Source organism: Hypanus sabinus, chromosome 9 (assembly GCF_030144855.1).
Source record: "Hypanus sabinus isolate sHypSab1 chromosome 9, sHypSab1.hap1, whole genome shotgun sequence".
NCBI lineage: Eukaryota > Metazoa > Chordata > Chondrichthyes > Myliobatiformes > Dasyatidae > Hypanus > Hypanus sabinus.
Window position 1 is genome coordinate 23,539,087 of NC_082714.1, and position 20,183 is coordinate 23,559,269.

The 20,183-nt window shown below is 41.9% G+C and overlaps 1 protein-coding gene across 9 annotated transcripts in view; it reads left to right on the forward strand.

Moving 5' to 3' along the window:
- Positions 1–20,183, forward strand: part of LOC132399176 (major facilitator superfamily domain-containing protein 1-like) — a 67,673-nt gene that overhangs the window by 13,082 nt on the left and 34,408 nt on the right. For 7 of the 9 annotated variants that reach the window (XM_059979259.1, XM_059979262.1, XM_059979263.1 and 4 more), the window contains 2 exons: positions 9,224–9,383; positions 17,928–18,028. In XM_059979259.1, coding sequence (XP_059835242.1) covers positions 9,224–9,383; positions 17,928–18,028 — 261 coding nt within the window. Of the gene's footprint in view, positions 1–7,064; positions 7,151–9,223; positions 9,384–17,927; positions 18,029–20,183 lie in introns of all 9 variants that reach the window. The other 2 variants (XM_059979264.1, XM_059979265.1) reach the window with 1 other exon arrangement.

Below are 20,183 nucleotides of genomic sequence, written 5' to 3' on the forward strand. Positions count from 1 at the left end.
CCCTGGCTAACCAAGAACCTATCTATCTCTGCCTTAAATACACCTACTCACTTGGCCTCCACAGCCGCTCATAGCAACAAATTCCACAAACTTATCACCCTCTGACTAAAGTAATTTAGAAACATACAAACATAAAAAATCTACAGCGCAATACAGGCCATTCAGCCCACAAATCTGTGCCGAACATATCCTTACCTTAGAAATTATCTAGGGTTATCCACAGCCCTCTATTTTTCTGAGCTCCATATACCTGTCCAGGAGTCTCTTAAAAGACCCTATTGAATCTGCCTCCACCTCCATCGCCAGCAGCCCATTCCATGCACTCACTACACTCAGTGTAAAAAACTTACCCCTGACTTCTCCTCTGTACCTACTTCAAAGCACCCTAAATCTGTGTCCTCTCATGCTAGCCATTCCAGCCCTGGAGAAAATGCCACTGACTATCCACATGATCAATGCCTCTCATCATCTTATACACCTCTTTCAGGTCACCTCTCATACTCCTTTGCTCCAAGGAGAAAAGGCTGAGTTCACACAACCTATTCTCATAAGACATGCTCCCCAATCCAGGTAACATCCTTGTAAGTCTCCTCTGCATCTTCTATGGTTTCCACATCCTTCCTGTAGTGAGGTGACCAGAACTGAGCACAGTACTGACCAGGGTTCTATATAGCTGCAACATTACCCCTTCACTCCTACATTAAATCCCACGATTGATAAAGGCCAATGCACCACATACTTTCTTAACCACAGAGTCAACCTGTGCAGCAGCTTTGAGTGTCCTACGGACTCAGACCCCAAGATCAAGAGTCTTACCGTTAATACTATATACTGCCATCATATTTGACCTACCAAAATGAATCATCTTACACTTATCTGGGTTGAACTCCATCTGCCACTTCTCAGCCCAGTTCTGCATTCTATCAAGGTCCTGCAATAACCTCTGACAGCCCTCCATATTATCCACAACACCCCCAGCCTCTGTGTCATCAGCAAATTTACTAACCCATTCATCCACTTCTTCATCCAGGTGATTGATAAAAATCACAAAGAGCTGGGGTCCCAGGACAGATCCCTGAGACACTCCACTGGTGACTGACCTCCATGCAGAATATGACCGTCTACAACCACACTTTGCCTTCTGTGGGCAAGCCAGTTCTGAATCCACAAAGCAATGTCCCCTTGGATCCCATGCCTTCTTACTTTCTGAAAAGCTTTGCGTGGGGTACCTTGTCAAATGCCTTGCCAAAATCCATGTACACTACATCTACTGCTCTACCTTCATCTATGTGTTCAGTCACATCCTCAAAATAGTCAATCAGGCTCGTAAAGTACAACCTACCTTTCACAAAGCCATGCTGACTATTCCAAATCATATTATGCCTCTCCAAGTATTCATAAATCCTGCCTCTCAGGATCTTCTCCATCAACTTACCAACCAGTGAGGTAAGACTCATTGGTCTATAATTGCCTGGGCTATCTCTACCCACTTTCTTGAATAATGGAACAACATCCACAACCTTCCAGTCCTCCAAAATCTCTCCTGTCCCCATTGATGATGCAAAGATCATCGCCAGAGGCTCAGCAATCTCCTCCCTTGCCTCCCACAGTAGCCTGGGGTACATTTTGTCCGGTCCCAGTGACTTATCCAACTTGATGCTTTCCAAAAGCTCCAGCACATCCTCTTTTGTAAGGTCAATATGCTCAAGCTTTTCAGTCCACAGTAAGTCATCCCTACAAATCATCAAGATCCTTTTCCATAGTGAATACTGAAGCAAAGTACTCATTTAGTCCCTCTGCTATCTCCTCCGGTTCCATACACACTTTTTCACTGTCACACTTGATTGGTGCTATTCTCTCACGTCTTATCCTCTTGCTCTTCACATACTTGTAGAATTCCTTGGGGTTGTCCTTAATCCTGCTCACCAAGGCCTTCTCATGGCCCCTTCTGGCTCTCCTAATTTCACTCTTACGTTCCTTCCTGCTAGCCTTATAATCTTCTAGATCTCTAACATTACCTAGTTTTTTTTAAACCTTTCATAAGCTTCTTTTCTTCTTGACTAGATTTACAACTTAATTTCTCCACATCTCAGTTCTAAAGGGATGTCTTTCAATCCTGAAGTCAAGCCCTCTTGTCCTAGAATCCCCTACCACGGGAAATAATTTTGCATACCCAAACAGCTATATCACTTTGGATACTGTTGGGGGAGAGGGGGTTGACATAACAGGACGGTTGTGGTGGTCATGTCTCTGGCTCTGAGTCAGGCTCTGTGATTCAGAACGGTAGGGAGGGGTGGGGAGAAAGGGCACATTTAGTGATTGAGGATTTGTTAGGTAGAGGAACGGACACGAGGTTCTGTGAGTGAGAGAGATTTCCAGATGGTATTTTGCCTCCCAGCTTCCAGGATCTGGGAAATCCCAGCATTCTTAAGTGGGAGGGTGAACAGCCAGAGATCTCGGTCCATGTAGGTTCTAATGACATGAGAAGGATGAGTGACCAGGTTCTGCATGGGGAATTCGGAGAGGTAGGTGCTAAGTTAAAGGGCAGGACCTGCAGGGCTGTGATTTCAAGATTGCTACCCATGCCTTGTGCTAGTGAGGCCAGAAATAGGAAGATTACATAGTTTAACACATGGCTAAGGAGTTGGTAGAGGAGGAAGGGCATAAGATATTTGGATCATTGGGCACTCTTCCAGGGAAGGTGGGACCTGGACAGAACGGACAGTTTGCACCTGAACTTGATGGGGACTAATATCCTAGTGGGAAGGTTTGTTAATGCTGAGCAGTGGCAATCAAACAAGAGTTGCAGGGGATGGGAACCAGAGTGCAAGAACAGTTACTGGAGAGGTTGCGGAGCCAGATGTCTGTAAGACTTCAGGCAAAGTTATGAATGAAAAGGTTGAGCATGGTACGATTAGTGTTGTGAGCTTTGTATAATTCAATGCAAGAAATATCGTAGGACAGGCAGATGAAGATGAGCTAGCTGATTTACAAATAGAGGTAATTTGTAGTGAGGAGGGGCAGTTGATAGGAGAAAGTTGCAGTCAACAGGATGAGTTGCAACGTTTGATAGAGGACAGAAGGTGTTGTACGTGAATGCACACAGTATATAGAATTAGGTAGATGAACTTGTAGCACTGTTACAGATCGGCAAGGATGATGTTGTAGGCATCACTGAATCATGACTGAAAGAAGATTATAGCTGGGAGCTTAATGTCCAAGGATATACATGGTACCATAAGGACAAGCAAGAAGGCAGAGGAAGTTATGTTGTTCTGTTGGCAAAAAACTGAATTAAATCATCAGAAAGAGCTGACATTGGGTTGGAAAGCGTTGAATCATTGTGGTTAGAGCTAACAAACTGCAAGGGTAAAAAGACCCTGATAGAAATTGTATACAGAACCCCCAAACAGTAATAAGGATGTGGTCTACAAATTACAATGGGAGATAGAACATGCATGACATTAGGGCAATAATGCAATCGTCATGGGGGTTCCAAGAGTCTTACCATTAATTCTATATTCTGCCATGTCCCGCTATAACATCAGACAGCCCTCCACACTATCCACAACACCTCCAGCCTTAGTGTCATCAGCAAAATTACTAACCCATCCCTCCACTTCCTCATCTAGGTTATTTATAAAAATCACAAAGATTAAGGGTTCCAGAACAGATCCCTGAAGCACTCCACTGGTGACCACCCTCCACGCAGAGTATGAACTGTCTACAATCACTATTTGCCTTCTGTGGGCAAGCCTGTTCTGGATCCACAAAGCAATGTCCCCTTGGATCCCATGCCTCCTTACTTTCTCAAGGAGCCTTGCATGGGGTACCTTGTCAAATGCCTTACTAAAATCCATATACACTACATCTACTGCTCTTCCTTCATCAATGTTTTTAGTCACATCCTCAAAAAATTCAATCAGGCTTGTAAGGCACGACCTGCCCTTGACTAAGTCATGCTGAGTATTCCTAATCATATTATGCCTCTCCAAATGCTCATAAATCCTGCCTCTCAGGATCTTCTCCATCAACTTACCAACCACCGAGGTAAGACTCGCTGGACTATAATTTCCTGTTCCCTTTCTTGAAAGAAGGAACAACATTCGCAACCCTCCAATCCTCCGGAACCTCTCCTGTCCCCATTGATGATGCAAAGATCATCGTCAGAGGCTCAGCAATCTCCTCCCTCGCCTCCCACAGTAGTCTGGGGTATATCTCATCTGGGCCCAGCTACTTATCCAACTTGATGCTTTCCAAATGCTCTAGCACATCTTCTTTCTTAATATCTACATGCTCAAGCTTTTCAGTCTGCTGCGTCAACTCTACTATCACCAAGATCCTTTACCATAGTGAATACTGAAGCAAAGTATTCATTAAATACCTGTGCTATTTCCTCTGGTTCCATTCACACTTTCCCACTATCACACTTAATAGGTCCTATTCTTTCATGTCCTATCCTCCTGCTCTTCACATACTTGTAGAATGACTTGGGGTTTTCCTTAATCCTGCCCACCAAGTCCTTCTCATGGCCCCTTCTGGCTCTCCTAATTTCCTTCTTAAGCTCCTTCCTGCTAGCCTTATAATCTTCTAGATCTCTAACATTATCTAGCTTTCTGAACCTTTTCTGTGCTTTTCTTTTCCTCTTGACTAGATTTATTACAGCCTTTGTAGAACCATGGTTCCTGTACCCTACCATGTCTCATTGGACTGTACCTATGCAGAACTCCACACACATATTCCATGAACATTTGCCACATTTCGTCCGTACTTTTCCCTGAGAACATCTGTTTCCAATTTAAGCTGCCAATTTCCTGCCTAATAGCCTCATAATTCCCCTTACTCCAATTAAACGCTTTTCTAACTTGTCTGTTGCTATCTCTCTCCAATGCTATGGTAAAGGAGATAGAATTATGATAGCTATATCCAAAATGCTCTCCCACTGAGAGGTCTGACACCTACCAGGCTCAATTCCCAATACTAAATCAAGTACAGCCTCTCCTCTTATAGGCTTATCAATATATTTCTTCAAGAGACCTTCCTCAACACACCTAACAAACTCCACCCCATCTAAACCCCTAGCTCTAGGAAGATGCCAATCACTATTTGGGAAATTAAACCCATCACGATAACTCTGTACTTATTACACCTTTCCAGGATCTGTTTCCCTATCTGCTCCTCGATATTCCTGTTACTATTCGGCAACCTATGAAAAACACCCAGTAAAGTTATTGACCCCTTCCTGTTCCTAATCTCCACCCACAGAGACTCTGTAGACAATCCCTCCATGGTGTCCACCTTTTCTACAGCCGTGACACTATCTCTGATTAACAATGCCACGTCCCCACCTCTTTTGCCTCCCTCCCTGTCCTTTCTGAAACATCTAAAACCCGGCACTTGAAGTAACTACTCCTGTCCCTGAGCCATCCAAGTCTCTGTAATGGCCACCACATCATATCTCCAAGTACTGATCCACACTCTAAGCTGACCCGCTTTGTTCACAATGCTCCTTGCGTTAAAATAGACACATCTCAAACCTTCAGACTGAGCGCTTCCCTTCTCTATCACCTGCCTATCCTCACTCACATGCTGTCTCCTAGCTTCCTCTATTTGTGAACCAGCCACCTCTTCCCCAGTCTTTTCAGTTTGGCACCTGACAACATTTCTATTCAGTGCAAACCTTTGATTTCTGTCTATACAATCAGTCCTCACATGACCTTTATCCTCCTCCACCTCACTATCTGCTCCAACCCTCTAGTTCCCCTCCCCCTGCAAATCTAGTTTAAATGCCCCAGAGCAGCACTAGCTAACCCTCCTGCAAGGATGTTAGTCCCCTTTCCAGTTCAGGTGCAAGCCGTCTCGTCAGAACAGGTACTACCTTCCATGGAACTAAGCCCAATTGTCCAGAAACATGAAGCCCTCCTTCCTGCACCATCTCCTTAGCCATGTTTAGCTGTATTATCTTCCTATTCCTAGCCTCACTAGCACGTGGCACAGGCAGCAATTCTGAGATTGCAACCCAGGAGGTCCTATCCTTCAACTTTGCACCTACCTCCCTAAACTCTCACTGCAGGACCTCCTCCTTCTTATCCACATCATTGGTCCCTACATGGACCACGACATCTGGCTGCTCACCCTCCCTCCTGAGAATACCAAGAACTTGATCTGACATATCGCAGACCATGGCACCAGGGAGACAACAGACCATCCAGGATTCTCAATCTCTCCCACAGAACCACCTATCTGTCACCCTATCACTACTGCTCTCCTCTTTTCCCTCCTTCCCTTCTGAGCTGAGGGTCCAGTCTCAGTGCCAGAGATGCAACCACTGCAACTTGTCCCTGGTAGATCACCACCCCCCGCAACAATATCCAAAACGGTATACTTATTGTTGATGGGAACAGCCACAGGGGTGCTCTGCTCATTCTGTCTATTCCCCTTCCCTCTCCTGACAGTCACCCAGCTACCTATCTCCCTGTAACTCCTGTCTATTTCTGCCTCTGCCTCATGAATGATCTGAAGTTAATCAGCTCCAGTTCCCTAACTCGGTTTGTCAGGAGCTGTAGCTGGATGCACCTTTTACAGGTGTAGTCACCAGGACAAATATGCTGTCCCTGACTTCTCAACTGCCCTAGCTGCTGTCTCCATTACCTACTCGTAATTTAATTAAATTAATTAAAGGAACTTACCCAGCCAAAGCCTCAAATCTCCACTCCTACCCTAAGCCACTCACACCACTGGCTGCTGCTCTTCAGTTACCCCTCCTTTTATTTGTCCCTGCCAATTATCTCAAGTACTCACTCCCTCTAAGCAACACTCTGTTTAACCCTTCAGTCCCCGCTGCGCAACGCGCACCTCAGCTGCTCAGCGCTCTCGCTCCTCCTCCTACAACCGTCCCTCGATCACTCTGTTCCGAGTCCCCGCAGCGCGCCTTTTTAAAACAGGAGTCACCAACCTTTAATATTAAATATTAAACACACAGCGCGTGTTTTCCTCGCAAGAACATATAAAATCATTGCAACACACCAATATCGCTGCATCAGTGGCTTGTTTCCCTGCAACAGGACGGTCCCATCGTGTGCTGATAGGAGGCGGCCGGTGACCCGAGGCCGACCAGTCAGCCCCGGCGCGAGGGTATCACCGCGTTCAGGCGACTGATGACCGCGCGTGCATTCAAGTTCAGTCGCGAGCGTGACGGAATGAGGAAAGGTGCAGCTGACTCATATCGTTTCATATCGCCAAATCATACTGTTTCTTCACGGCCCGTAGTACATGCTTTGCGGCCCCGTGGTTGGGGACCACTGCATTCAGGGATACTGGGAAATGGCAAGGGATTGGGGATGAGGGGAAAATTAGATTAGCCATAAGAAAATGTCAGAACACACACATTTATTAGTATTATAGAGCATGTACAAGGAATTTCTGACAGTAACCAATCACAAAGCAGCAGTAAAATTGGATTTAATAAAGTAAAGCATCTAAAGGAATGATCCTGGAGAAAGCTGAAGAGTCTGCACAATTACCTAAAATTGTAAATGTATTTCACTCATCGCGTGAATCACAATGCAGTGTGTAGGAATATATCACAATGCTTATTTCCTGAGATCCACATATGTAATTGTAGCATTCATGCCTCCCCTCCTGCCTGAGAAGCAGGAAACCAAACCTGACCAATTGCTCTCCACGATGATAGTCACTGAACACATAAAACTTGTCATTTGTAATGTGACAGCCGCTATCATTGTGGATACTTAAAGAAATGTGTCCTTGGCTAAATTAATCATTTTCCAAGAGCAGCTGGTGTTTATCTCAGAATGCTAACCTGAAAAGAGCAGTGAACAGAGAGAGCATACTGCATTTACACAGTTGTACAAGATGAACATGCCGACCCTTTCACCTACTGTTGAAATTGTATACGACAATGCTGAGGCTGAATGTAGAGTATTGTATGCATGTTTGGTCACTTAACTACAGGAAAGATGTAAACAAGGTTGAAAGAGTGCAGAGAAAATTTACCAGGTTGTTGCCTGGTACAGAGACCCTGAGTTATAAGGAGAGATTCAATAGGGGTAGGACTTTTTTTTTTGGAGCACAGAAGATTGAGGGGGCATTTGATAGAGTTTTACAAAATGATGTGGGGTATAGATAGGGCAAATTAAAGAGGCTTTCTTCACTAAGGTTAAGTAGCAATACAACCAGAGATCATAAGGATGAAAGGTGAGAAGTTTAATGGGAACATGAGGGGAATCTTCTTCAGTCAGGGACTCTTGAAAGTGTGGAATGAGTTACCAGTGCAAGTTGTACATGTGAGCTTGATTTCAACATTTAAGAGAAGTTTCTATAGGTATATGGATGGGGGAGGGGGCAACGGTCCCAGTGGAGATTGATTGGATTAGGCAGTTGAAATGGTTTGGCATGGACTTGATGAGCCGAAGGGCTTGTTCTCTCCTGTACGTTTCTATGACTCTATTGCAAAACCCTTTCTTCCCAATAGCCCTGCAATTTTCTTTCATCTTTGTGTCTGTTCTGTATTGTACTGTTTTATGATCTAAAAACTACTGTACTCATTTCAATTTTTTTATTGGCAAATCTTTATTCTCGATGAAATAGGTGTCCTCATCCCCGCTAAGATCGTATCAATGGACAGGATAGTCCAGCTAAATCTGAAAGAAAATCCTTCTCAACTACTTGCCAAGCCACCTAGTTCAATTGTTACTTAACGTTCAAGCACAGAGCAGCATATTGCAATGATTTACTGTGTGACACAGCCTTTAAACAGTTAATGATCCAGTCGGCTTTAAAGTAAAATTTACCCTCGAGTCAAATCACAATTTTGTCTGCCATACTGTAAGTTAATGAGTTATAACTTTCTTTTCTAAAAGGCTTCTGGCAACAATGAATTCTCATTCTAACCACTCCTTGTCAAAATTGCAATATTAATGAAAAAGAAAAAATGAATATGTTCAAAATATCTGGCACTTCATATCAGCAATCCACTGAGCTGTCTTTTATAAAATGACAGAAGATCTGCAGGTGCTGGAAATCCAAACGACACACACAAAATGCTGGAGGAACTCAGCAGGCCAGGCAGCATCTGATGATGGGTCTCGGTCCGGAACGTCGATGATATTCTCTTCCGTAGATGCTGCCTGGCCTGCTGAGTTCCTCCAGAACTTTGTGTTAATTACAAAACGAATAGACTTCCCTTTGTCTTTTGGAACAGACTTCCGTGTTGTTCCCGGCGATGACGTCGGCTGTCGCGCTCAGCGGTGCAAGGACGCCTGCGTCTGAAACTGAGAACAAATACCGGAACACTCGGACTCGTCAAATCCGGCTTCGGGAACGGAGCAGGTTCTCCAACATGGCTCAGCCAGCAGAAAGAGGTCAGTATTGAAATGTTCACATGTCTCTGTCTGGCAGCGGGATCGACTGATCTCCTTCTGTGCCGTGAAGTTTCTCAGTCAGACAGTGTGATGAAGGGTATTTATTGCTCGTTTGAGCTACACCGAATCTGTCACTGGGATTCTGTGCAGAGGGACTGGCCTCTCCGCTGTATGGGACTGTTGCTCGTCCTGAGTGCGGATTAGATTAAGCGCTAGAATGAATTCTTTTGATCCAACATATGCCAAAGAAAGGCTAAGATTATACTAGCTAAAGCAAAGTTTAGTTGGAATTACATGTTGATTTATTAAACAGTACGTTAAAAAGAAAATATTAAGGTAACGTTTTGTTTGTGTCATTTTACATAAGGAAGACACGAATGTTAATCTTTACTTTGGCCATCTAATTGAAAATTGACCTTAACTCTATGTACTTTGGTGGCCGAACTGCTCAGTACGAGAGACGTTTAATTCATTGTTTGTGTCTGCGCCGTGATTTCAGTCCGTCTCAATGCAGTAAACATGGAAAGGTTTTGAAGATTACGATGTAAAATCACCTTCTACATAATCAGTCGTGGCTCATCTAGTAATAGGGAAGGCTGAGGACTGACAGGTCGGTGCGGGAATACGAGATGTTAAAAAGACATGCAATAATGCCCCCCCCCCCCCCACACCCACTTCGCCATTCCTCATCTCCTTTTCCATCTCTCACCTACCCTTTCTATTTCATCGCCATTCCGTAACCGCCTGAAATTTTCTTGGCTCCACTCGAACACTGGATGGGGTAAGAATATAGCCCCAAACGACACCTGGTCTTTATGCAACTCGCACTACTCTGGCTTAGCGTACAGGTTATCCTCGAGGAGCCGCCGGACGTGCCGGATGTATTCCTGATGAGAGCGAGAATCCATAAGAATGTCTTCCAAACGCACAAAAACGAACTGATTCTACAGATGTCTCTGAGCGCATCGTTAACTCGGGTCTGAAAACCAACAGAGGCGATGGCCAGACCAAAAGAACACGGCAAGGTATCCATAGTGAGGTGTTGAAAAGTGTCTTTCACTCACATCATCTCTGATACCAAACAGATAATAAGCATTGCGCAGATCAATTTTGGAAAATATGATTGCTCCCTGGAGATGTTCGAATGCAGAGGCAAGCAGGGGAAGAGGGTAGCGGTGCCTCACAGAAATATTGTTTAGGGGTCGATAATCGATGCACGGACGGAGCTTGCCATCTTTCTTGCGGACTAAACCGAAGTCTGCTCCTGCTGGCGAGATTGACGGACGGATAAACCCCAAGGCGAATACTTCCTTGAAATGGAAGAAGATTTCGCTCGTTTGCACGACACTGCCGCCAAGTTTGGGTTCCTTCTCAATGTCGAGGAACTGTGTTACGGCGCCGAGAGTAACGATCTCAATAAAATTTGGGCTAATTGTACAACTCTGATGTTGATGGACAGCAGGTATATGAAGAAATTTTGGATCGCAGAATGTTGCTATCAAGGCGGGTCAACATGAAAATATCAAGACCTGAAGAGTTTCTTGAATTTATTGTTCAGTATGGAGATGAGAGCGTCTTCCCCAATCTTCGCATTGCTATTCAGAGATGCGACCTATTACAATTTCCATCGCCAGCTGTGACAGATCATTCAGCAAGTTAAAGCTAATACTTTCATATTTGAGAGCCTCCATGGGTCGACAGACTCTGTGATCTTGCTCTGCTGAGTGTAGGAAGAGAAGAAACTGAAAAAACTGACTTTGATCACATCATAGACCAATTTGCATCAGTGAAAACAAGGAAGGTGCAGTTATAATTTTTATGTAGTGCCATAATTTGTTAATTAAAAGATTAACGAGCTTGACTTGTATTTTTGAGCTGATATTATGGTAAAGTTATCTAAAACATGGGTGTTAGATGTTTGGACAGGGGCGCAATTTCAGTGCTTGCCATAGGCGCTATTTTCCGTAGATACGCCCCTGGATCAGCATATTCGGCTGGAATCCCAGACAGGTCCTCATCCTCAGCTGACACAGGAGGAGATTAATGGAGCGGATTAAGTTGGACCCAGACAGGTGGACAGACATGCCAGTCCCCACTCTTGAAGTGCATTACGGGACCAATCAACCCGTGGGTTATTTAGGGATAACCAGGAGAACCAAGCAGCAGCGGCAGTTCAGACCAATCAGCCAGACAGGAGAGTTCTTCACTATGTTCTACCTCATCACCAAATCATCCAGTGTGGGCTTGGAATGACAGCTCACACTGGTGATAAAAGTTCAGCCGCATTCGGGGTCACGGGAATATCTGCCCGGTGGTGGTCTGAACGCGAAAGTTAGTGGCGGTCGTAGTGCTATGTTAATCAACTAAATCTGATAACTTTATAATCGAAATTTAGGCTTTTACAAACTTATCTCGGTATAAAATACCCCGTGGATTCTCCCCTTAATTGCTTGAGATTCTAGGGCATTTTAAGGCATTCACCTATCAAACTTTCTGGCATCTAAGGGAACTACATTTTGAAGATTGATTGTAATCTTAATTGCAGTGATGAAATAAATATTTAGTCATGAGTGTTTGATTTCTTCTCTCTGATAATGCCTGTTACAATGTTTATATACTATTTTGTATAACTTTAATTAAGGACTGCTTTCTGGTTTCACCTCTGTAAAACAGGGTTGTCATGATGGGAGATGTTCAGGGGATATTTGTGTGCCATTCTGCATAGGTACATTCTGATGAGACAGGGTACAGGAACCGTGGTGTACAAAGGCTGTTGAAAATCTAGTCAAGAAGAAAAGAAAAGCTAGTGAAAGTTTCAAGAAACAAGGTAATGACAGAGATCAAGAAAATTATAAGGCTAGCTGGAAGGAGCTTAAGAATGAAATTAATAGAAACTGAAGGGGCCATCAGAAGGCCTTGGTGAACAGGATTAAGGAAAACCCCAAGGCATTTTACAGGTATGTGAAGAGCAAGAGGGTAAGACGTGAGAGAATACGACCAATCAAATCTGACAGTGGAAAAGTGTGTATGGAACCAGAGGAGGTAGCGGAGGTATTTAATGAATCTTGGTGATTGGAGGGTGACTTACAGCGGATTGAAAAGCTTGACCATTTAGACATTAAGAAGGAGGATGTGCTTTTGACAAGCATCAAGTTGGATAAGTCACTGGACTCGGACTCAGGCTACTGTGGGAGACGAGGGGGGAGATTGCTGAGCTTCTGGTGACGATCTTTGCATTATCGATGGGGACAGGGGAGGTACCGGAGGACTGGAGGATTGCAGGTGTTGCTCCCTTATTCTAGAAAGGGAGTAAAGATAGCCCTGGAAATTATAGACCAGTGAGTCTTACTTTAGTGCTTGGTAAGTTGATGGAAAAAATCCTGAGAGGCAGGATTTATGAACATTTGGAGAGGCATAATATGATTAGGAATAGTCAGCATGGCTTTGCCAAAAGCAGGTTATGGCTTACAAGCCTGATAGAGTTTTTTGAGGATGTGACTAAACACATTGATGAAGTTAGAGCAGTAGATGTAGAGTGAATGGATTTCAGCAAGTCATTTGATAAGGTACCCTGTGCAAGGCTTATTCAGAAAGTAAGGAGGCATGGGATCCAAGGTGACCTTGTTCTGTGGATTCAAAATAGGCAGTGTGGAGGATGAGAGGGATCCTGGGGTCTGAGTCCACAGGACACTCAAAGATGCTATGTAGGTTGAATTTGTGGATAAGAAGGCTTACGGTATATTGGCCTTCATCACTCGTGGAATTGAGTTTAGGAGCTGAGAGGTATTGTTGCAGCTATATAGGACCCTGGTCAGACCCCACTTGGAGTACTGTGCTCAGTTCTGGTCACCTCACTACTTGAAGGATGTGGAAACTATAGAAAAGGTGCAGAGAAGATTTACAATGATGTTGCCTGGACTGGGGAGCATGAGCATAAGATGACGAGAGGCATTGATCGTGTGGATGATCAGAGGCTTTTTCCCAGGCTGAAATGGCAAACATGAGAAGACACAGGTTGAAGGTGCTTTGAAGTAGGTACAGAGGAGATGTCAGGGGTAAGTTTTTTATGCAGAGAACGGTGAGTGCGTGGAATGGGCTGTTGGTGACGGTGGTGGAGGAGGATACAATAGGGTTTTTTAAGAGACTCTTGGATAGGTACATGGAGCTGAGAAGAAGAGGGCTATAGATAACCCTGGGTAATTTCTAAGGTAAGTACATGTTCAACACGACATTGTGGGCCAAAGGACTTGTATTGTGCTGTAGGTTTTCTATGTTTCTATGTTCTATGATCTAAAAATTCTTTGTTGTGATTGGCTCTCATCTAGCTGCTCCGGTCCAGAGACTTGAGACAGGGAAGAGATACTAATTTGTTTGTGTGGTGGGGGGGGAGTGGATTTTATTTCCTATTTGAGCATGGAGTGTTGGTGCATCCCCATTGATTAGAGATTCTAGACCATTGTGTTGGATTAAGGGAAAGACTAATTGAAATGTCCAATCATAACATTGTTGGTGTTTCTTTTATCTGACAGCTCTATAAAATCATTGTTTATATTCTTTTTATTTGTCATGGAAAAAATATTCCATGTGAGAGAAATAATGTCCTTGTAAAGGAAAGCTACTGGAGAAAATCAGTCAAGCAGTATATGTGGAAAGAGCAACCAGTTAAACTTTCAGATCAGCGACGGTTCCTGAGAACTGGGGAAGAATGGAGAGGTGTCAGTTTTGAAAGCAGAGTTCTGGGGGAGGCTGAGGTGCAAGACTAAAGCAGATATGGAATTTTTTTAAGGCTGATCAGGTAATAATGATCATGTGCACAAATAGCAGCTGTCTATCAGTGGATTGACTTTAAAATATTACTACTGGCCTTCCAGAGGATCTGAAGTCTGCTCCAACATTAAGCTCTTTTAAGTTGATGCTTAAAACTTTTCTTTTCAACAAATTAAAAAAGAAATTGGTCTTTACTTAGAATTCAATGATAATGGAGAGGTTTCACCTCCCATTCTATGGGATTCTCTGAAGGTTGTTTTAAGAGGGAAAATTATAGTGATATCTTCATATAAGAAAAAATAAGGAATAGCACATTAATTGAATTTGGCACAGGATATATTAGAAGAAATTTTAAAATTATGAATGAAATTAATCACTTGGCTATGCAAGAAATCAGGAAAAAATTAATGTTTTTGAAACAGAGACATTATGAAAGTGGATCTAAGTCTATGAAAATACTGGCATGGAAACAGAAAAAAAAACAGTTAAAATTAAGAATCTGAGAACAAAAAGGATTTAAAAAATACGCTGTAAAATTCAAGAAGCTTTTGAAGTGTTTTACAAAACTCTATTATCCAAAGTTCCGGGGGAAGCATAACCCAAATCGACACCTTACTGAATTCTCTAGAGTTACCCACTTTAAGCAAAAAACAAAATAGAACAATGACTGCTGACATAACTGAAGTTGAACTAAAAGCTGCAATTAGTAGGCTTAAATTAAACAAGTCACCAGGATCAGATGGGTATATGGCAGAGCGGTACAAAGAATTTAAAGATGAGTTAATTCCTGTCTTACTCCCCAAGCTGAACTGGGCTCTAAAAAAGGCACAAATGCCACCCAGCTGGAAGGAAGCGATAATTTCAGTTATACCGAAAGAAGGCAAGGATAAAATGGAATTTGGGTCATTTAGACCAATATCCGTTCTTCATGTAGATTATAGATTATTTACCTCCATTATGGCCAAATGATTAGAAGAGTTTCGACCCATACTGATACATAACGATCAGACAGGTTTTATGCAACAATGCCAAACACAAGATAATATACAAAGGACACTTCTCATTATGGATCATATACAAAAAATAAAATGGAAGCAATAATGATAAGTGTGGACGCTGAAATGGCATTTGATTCAGTTAATTGGAATTTTCTTTACAGAGTTTTACATAGATTTGGTTTCCATGGCACAGTTATTAAAACTATACAGGCACTATCTGACTGCTAGGATTAAAATCAATGAATATTTATCAAATAGTTTTACCTTAGAAAGGGGCACAAGACAGGGTTGTGTATGGTCACCGCTACTCTCCGCATTATATCTGGAACCATTAGTTCAATACATCGGATAAAAGGAAAGTATCAGGGGAATTACTATTAAAGGGACAGAGTATAAATTGGCTAGTTACGCGGATGACATTTTGATCAATCTAGGGCAACCAACCTGCTCTTTACCTAAATTGATGCAATCCTTTGAACAATATTTTCAATTATCAGGATACAAGATCAACATAGATAAAACCCAATTACTTTCATATAACTATAGCCCACCAAAAGAAATTGAAAGTAGATATCCCTGGGCATAGCAAACAGAGTCTTTCAAATATTTGGGCATCATTATGCCAAAAGATCTGGCAAAATGATCAGAATGCAATTTTCGGCCTATGTATAAAAAATTAAGGAAGATATACAAGATGGAACTTAATTCCTTTTTTTTAGTCTCAGTTCAAGGATTGAATCTATTAAAATGAATGTACTGCCCAGACTATTATATCTCTTTCAGACCCTACCAATAGAGATTAATCAAAATCAATTCAATGAATGGAACAAAATGTTATCAAGATATATTTGGCAGGTAAAAGACCTAGAGTTCATCTTAAAACTTTGCAATTAGGCAAGAAAAAGGGGGGATGGGGCCTACCTTCTCTTAGAGATTATTATTTTGTAGCACAGTTGAGAGCTGTGATATGTTGGTGCAACCCATCATATGACACTCAATGGAAAAACATTGAGGAGCGGATATTTCCCATCCCCTTACAGGCAATTTTGGCTGATAACAACCTACAAAGATACATAAATACTATTGATAACCCATGGGTGAAATGGACTCTCAAAATATGGAAAACTATTATAAAATAATATAAACTAGAGGGAGATATTGCAATTCTTAAACAGTATGCATATGACTCTGATTTTATGCTGAATAAACTGGATGCCAGATTTAATGACTGGGCAGCTAAAGGAATACAGTTCTTTGCAAATATATTGAAACAAAGGAGAATGTTTATTTTTGAAATGCTTAAAGAGAAATACTTATTAGAAAAATAAGATTTTTATTGGTAATTTACGATTCGACAATATGTTAATAGGACTGTTAAAAATGTAACCAAGGCAAGTATGTTTAATAGAGCTATTTAGAAAAGCATATAATTCAGATAACAGTAGTAGACTCATTTCAAGCCTGTATAATGGTGTGTCAAATCTTAAAGCACATTCAACTTCATGCATTAAAACAAAATGGGAGAAGTAAGGAGGGATAATTATATCTGAGGAAGAATGGACAATAGTATGGAGATATCAATGGAAGTGTAGCAGTTCACAGAAATGGAGGGAATTCGGATGGAAAAACTTGATAAGATATTTACTACACCCTCTCAGAACTCTCATTATGATAGTAACCTCCCTGTTTACTGGAAAAATTGTGGAGATCAAAATGCAAACCATTATCAAATTTTCTGGGAATGCCCTGTTATCAAAGACTATTGGAATGGGATACCCCATGCCCTACAAGACATCTTTAAATGTGAAATACCCTTAGAAAGTAAGGCCATATATTTTGGGTATATACTTCAAGAATGGTTGAAAAGAGATAAATATTTAATGAATATACTGTTGGTGGCTGGTAAAAAATCTTACCAGGAAATGGTTATCACAGGAGAGCCCAACCTTAAATGCTTGGATAAAAATTGCAACGGACATTTATAAAATGGAGAAGATAACAGCATCTGTTAATCATAAGTTGGAACAATTTGATTCATACTAGGAAAAATGATTTAACTACATAACACCTCATAGACCTGATTTTATTCTGACAAGTTAATGAATATGTTGTAACAAAAAACTTGCACATAGTTTTCTCCTTTCGCTCGTTCTTTCTTTCCTCTCTTTTCTATAAGTGTATACCTCAGATAAATATTATGTGGAGATTTGTGGCATATATGACTATATGATATATATGTACAATATCTGAAATACATCTTATGGAAATATTTGTTTGATGATAAACTTCAATAAAAATAAATTACAAAAAAAACTTTTCTTTTTGATGTAGTTTTTAATTAGGAGATCCTGCACTGTGACTTTTATTCCTTTTAAAAATTATTTATCATATCTAATTTTTGTGATTTTATTCTTTGTTTATTGTCTGAAATTTGATGTTTGATTTTTATATCTTGTTCTATGTAAAGCATTTTGAACTGTCTTGTGTTTGAATAAACAAATAAACTTGAATTCAAATAAATTTGAATGTACAAATAAACTTGCCTTGGCTGAAGATGCATGCTAAGAAAAGGGCTGGAAAATTAGTGCTTATTCTAGAAAACTGTTTAGTGCCTAGATGGCAGATAAGAACTTACTGAGTTTTTTCAGTGTTTTCTGTAAGTGTTTTGCTTTTGCTTACCAAGGAACATGTTTAATTTTTGTATAACTGTAAGTAAGATGTTAATATTCATATTCCTTCTCTTCATTTGGAATCTTCTTACACATCCTTCCCACTTAAGCCTATTACAGGTTCTTGTTACTAATCTTCAACTGTCTGCCAGGCTTTGCTTCCTACTTCTGCTACACAATTCCCAGTGTGCTTCAGGACAAGTTCCAGGGGGTGAGTACTGAAATGCCCAGTGCATGAGTATGTAAATTATCTAGTTTTAATATTATGCAAATAATTTGCCTGTTTTGAATCCTACGTATCTGTCCAAGGCACAACACTGTCTTGCCTTCTGCCTCTAGTGTTCTGCAAATTGCTCTGAAATATTCAGAGCAAGAATTCACCCAGCACGTGTGAGTGGACTGTGTTAGAGTAGTCAGGCTTTGGATCAAGAATCTTTGTCAAGAACAAGTTTGGGCAAGCAGAGGCAGAGGTTTTAAGTAAGTTTCTCGGAAGTTGTTTTTCCTTTTGTTAATGCATAGCTAGTTTTGCTGAGGATGGGTCCAGAGTTAGTGGTGTGCTCCTAGTGTGAGATGTAGGAGCTCTGGGAGATCCCCATTCTCCCTGATAACTATATCTGCACAAAGTGCACCGAGCTCTAGCTGGATGACCTTCAGCCCATATGACAAAATGAGGAGGTGATAAATATGGGCTGCTGGGTGGGGGTGGGGGGGGGTAGACCCTGAAGCTAAAAGAGGCAGGTACCTGGGTGATTGTCATTGGAGGCAAAGGGAGGAGGCAGAGACTGTAAAGTACCCCTGTGGATGTACCCCTCAATAATAAGTATACCACTTTGGATACTATTCGGGAACAACCTCTCAGGGGAACACTGTGGTGGCCTGATCTCTGGCACTGAGCCTGCCTCTGTGGCTCAGAAGGGGAAGGGAAGGGGTGAGAGGAGTGCAGAAGGGATTCCATAATTAGAGGAGCAGAGAGCAGACTCTGTGGACAGGAAAGAGACACCCGGATAGTAAATTGCCTCTCAGGTGCCAGGATCAGGTCCACAACATTCAACAGAGGGAGACTGAAGAGCTGAAAGTCATGGTGCATATTGGTACCAAAGACATATGAAGGAAAAGGGATGATGTCCTGAAGGGAGAATCTAGCGAGTTAGGTAGAAAGCTGAAAAGCAGGAGCTCGAGGATAGTAATCTCTGGACTGCTGCCTGTATCATGCATCATTGAGGCTAAGAATAAAATGATTTGGCACCTCAATGCATAGCTAAAGAGTTAGTGCAAAGGGTAGGGTTTCAGATTTCTGGATCATTGGGATCTCTTCTAGTATAAATATGACCTGCATAAAAAATGACAGGTGACACCTGAACTTGAGAGGGACCAATATCCTTGCGGGCAGGTTTGCCTGAGCTGCAGGGTAGGGTTTAAACTAATCTGGTAGGGGGTTAGAGACTAGAATGATGGGGCTGAGGGTGGTGCAGTTGATATACAACTCGATACAGTGTGCACTGTAACTGTCAGGAAGGACAGGCAGATGATAGGGCGGAATTGTAGTCAGTAGGATGAGTTAAAGTATTACAGAGGGTGAAAATCAAAGACAGTGATGGATACTGGACTGAAGGTTTGAACGCACACAGTATATGGAATTAGGTAGATGATCTTGTAGTGCAGTTGGAGGTTGGCACGAATGATGTTGTGGACATCACTGAGTCATGGATGAAAGAAGATCATAGTTGGGAGTTTAACATCCAACAATACATATTGTATTGAAAGGACAGTCAGATTGGCAAATGGGATGGGGTAGGTCTATTGATAAAAACAAAATCAAATCCTCGGGTGACATAGGATCGGAAGGCATAGAATCCTTGCGGGTAGAGATAAGAAACCACAAGTGTAAAAAGATCCAGATGGGAGTTGTATTCAGGCCTCTGAATAGTAGCTGGGATGTGGGATATAAATTACAATGGGAGATTAAAGAAAAGGCAATGATGTGATAGTCATGACTGATTTCAACATGCGGATGTATTGGGGAAATCAGGTTGGTTTGCATTAGTCTTCACTATAGAAGACTCTAGCAAAATTTCAGATATGTGAGAGTAGCAGGGAGCAGAAGTGTCATTGTTATTAGTAAAGAGAAGGTTCTTGGGAATCTGAAAAGTCTGAAGGTAGCTAAGTCAGCTAGAGCAGATGGATTGCACTGCAGGGTTTCCAAAAGAGGCAGCTGAAGAGTTTGTGGGCACATTGGTACTAATCTTTCCAGAATCACTCATTCCTGAGGACTGGATCATTGCAAACATCACTGCACTCTTCAAGAAGGAAGGGAAGCAGAAGAACATAAATTGTAGGATAGTTAGTCTGGCTTCAGTGGTTGGACA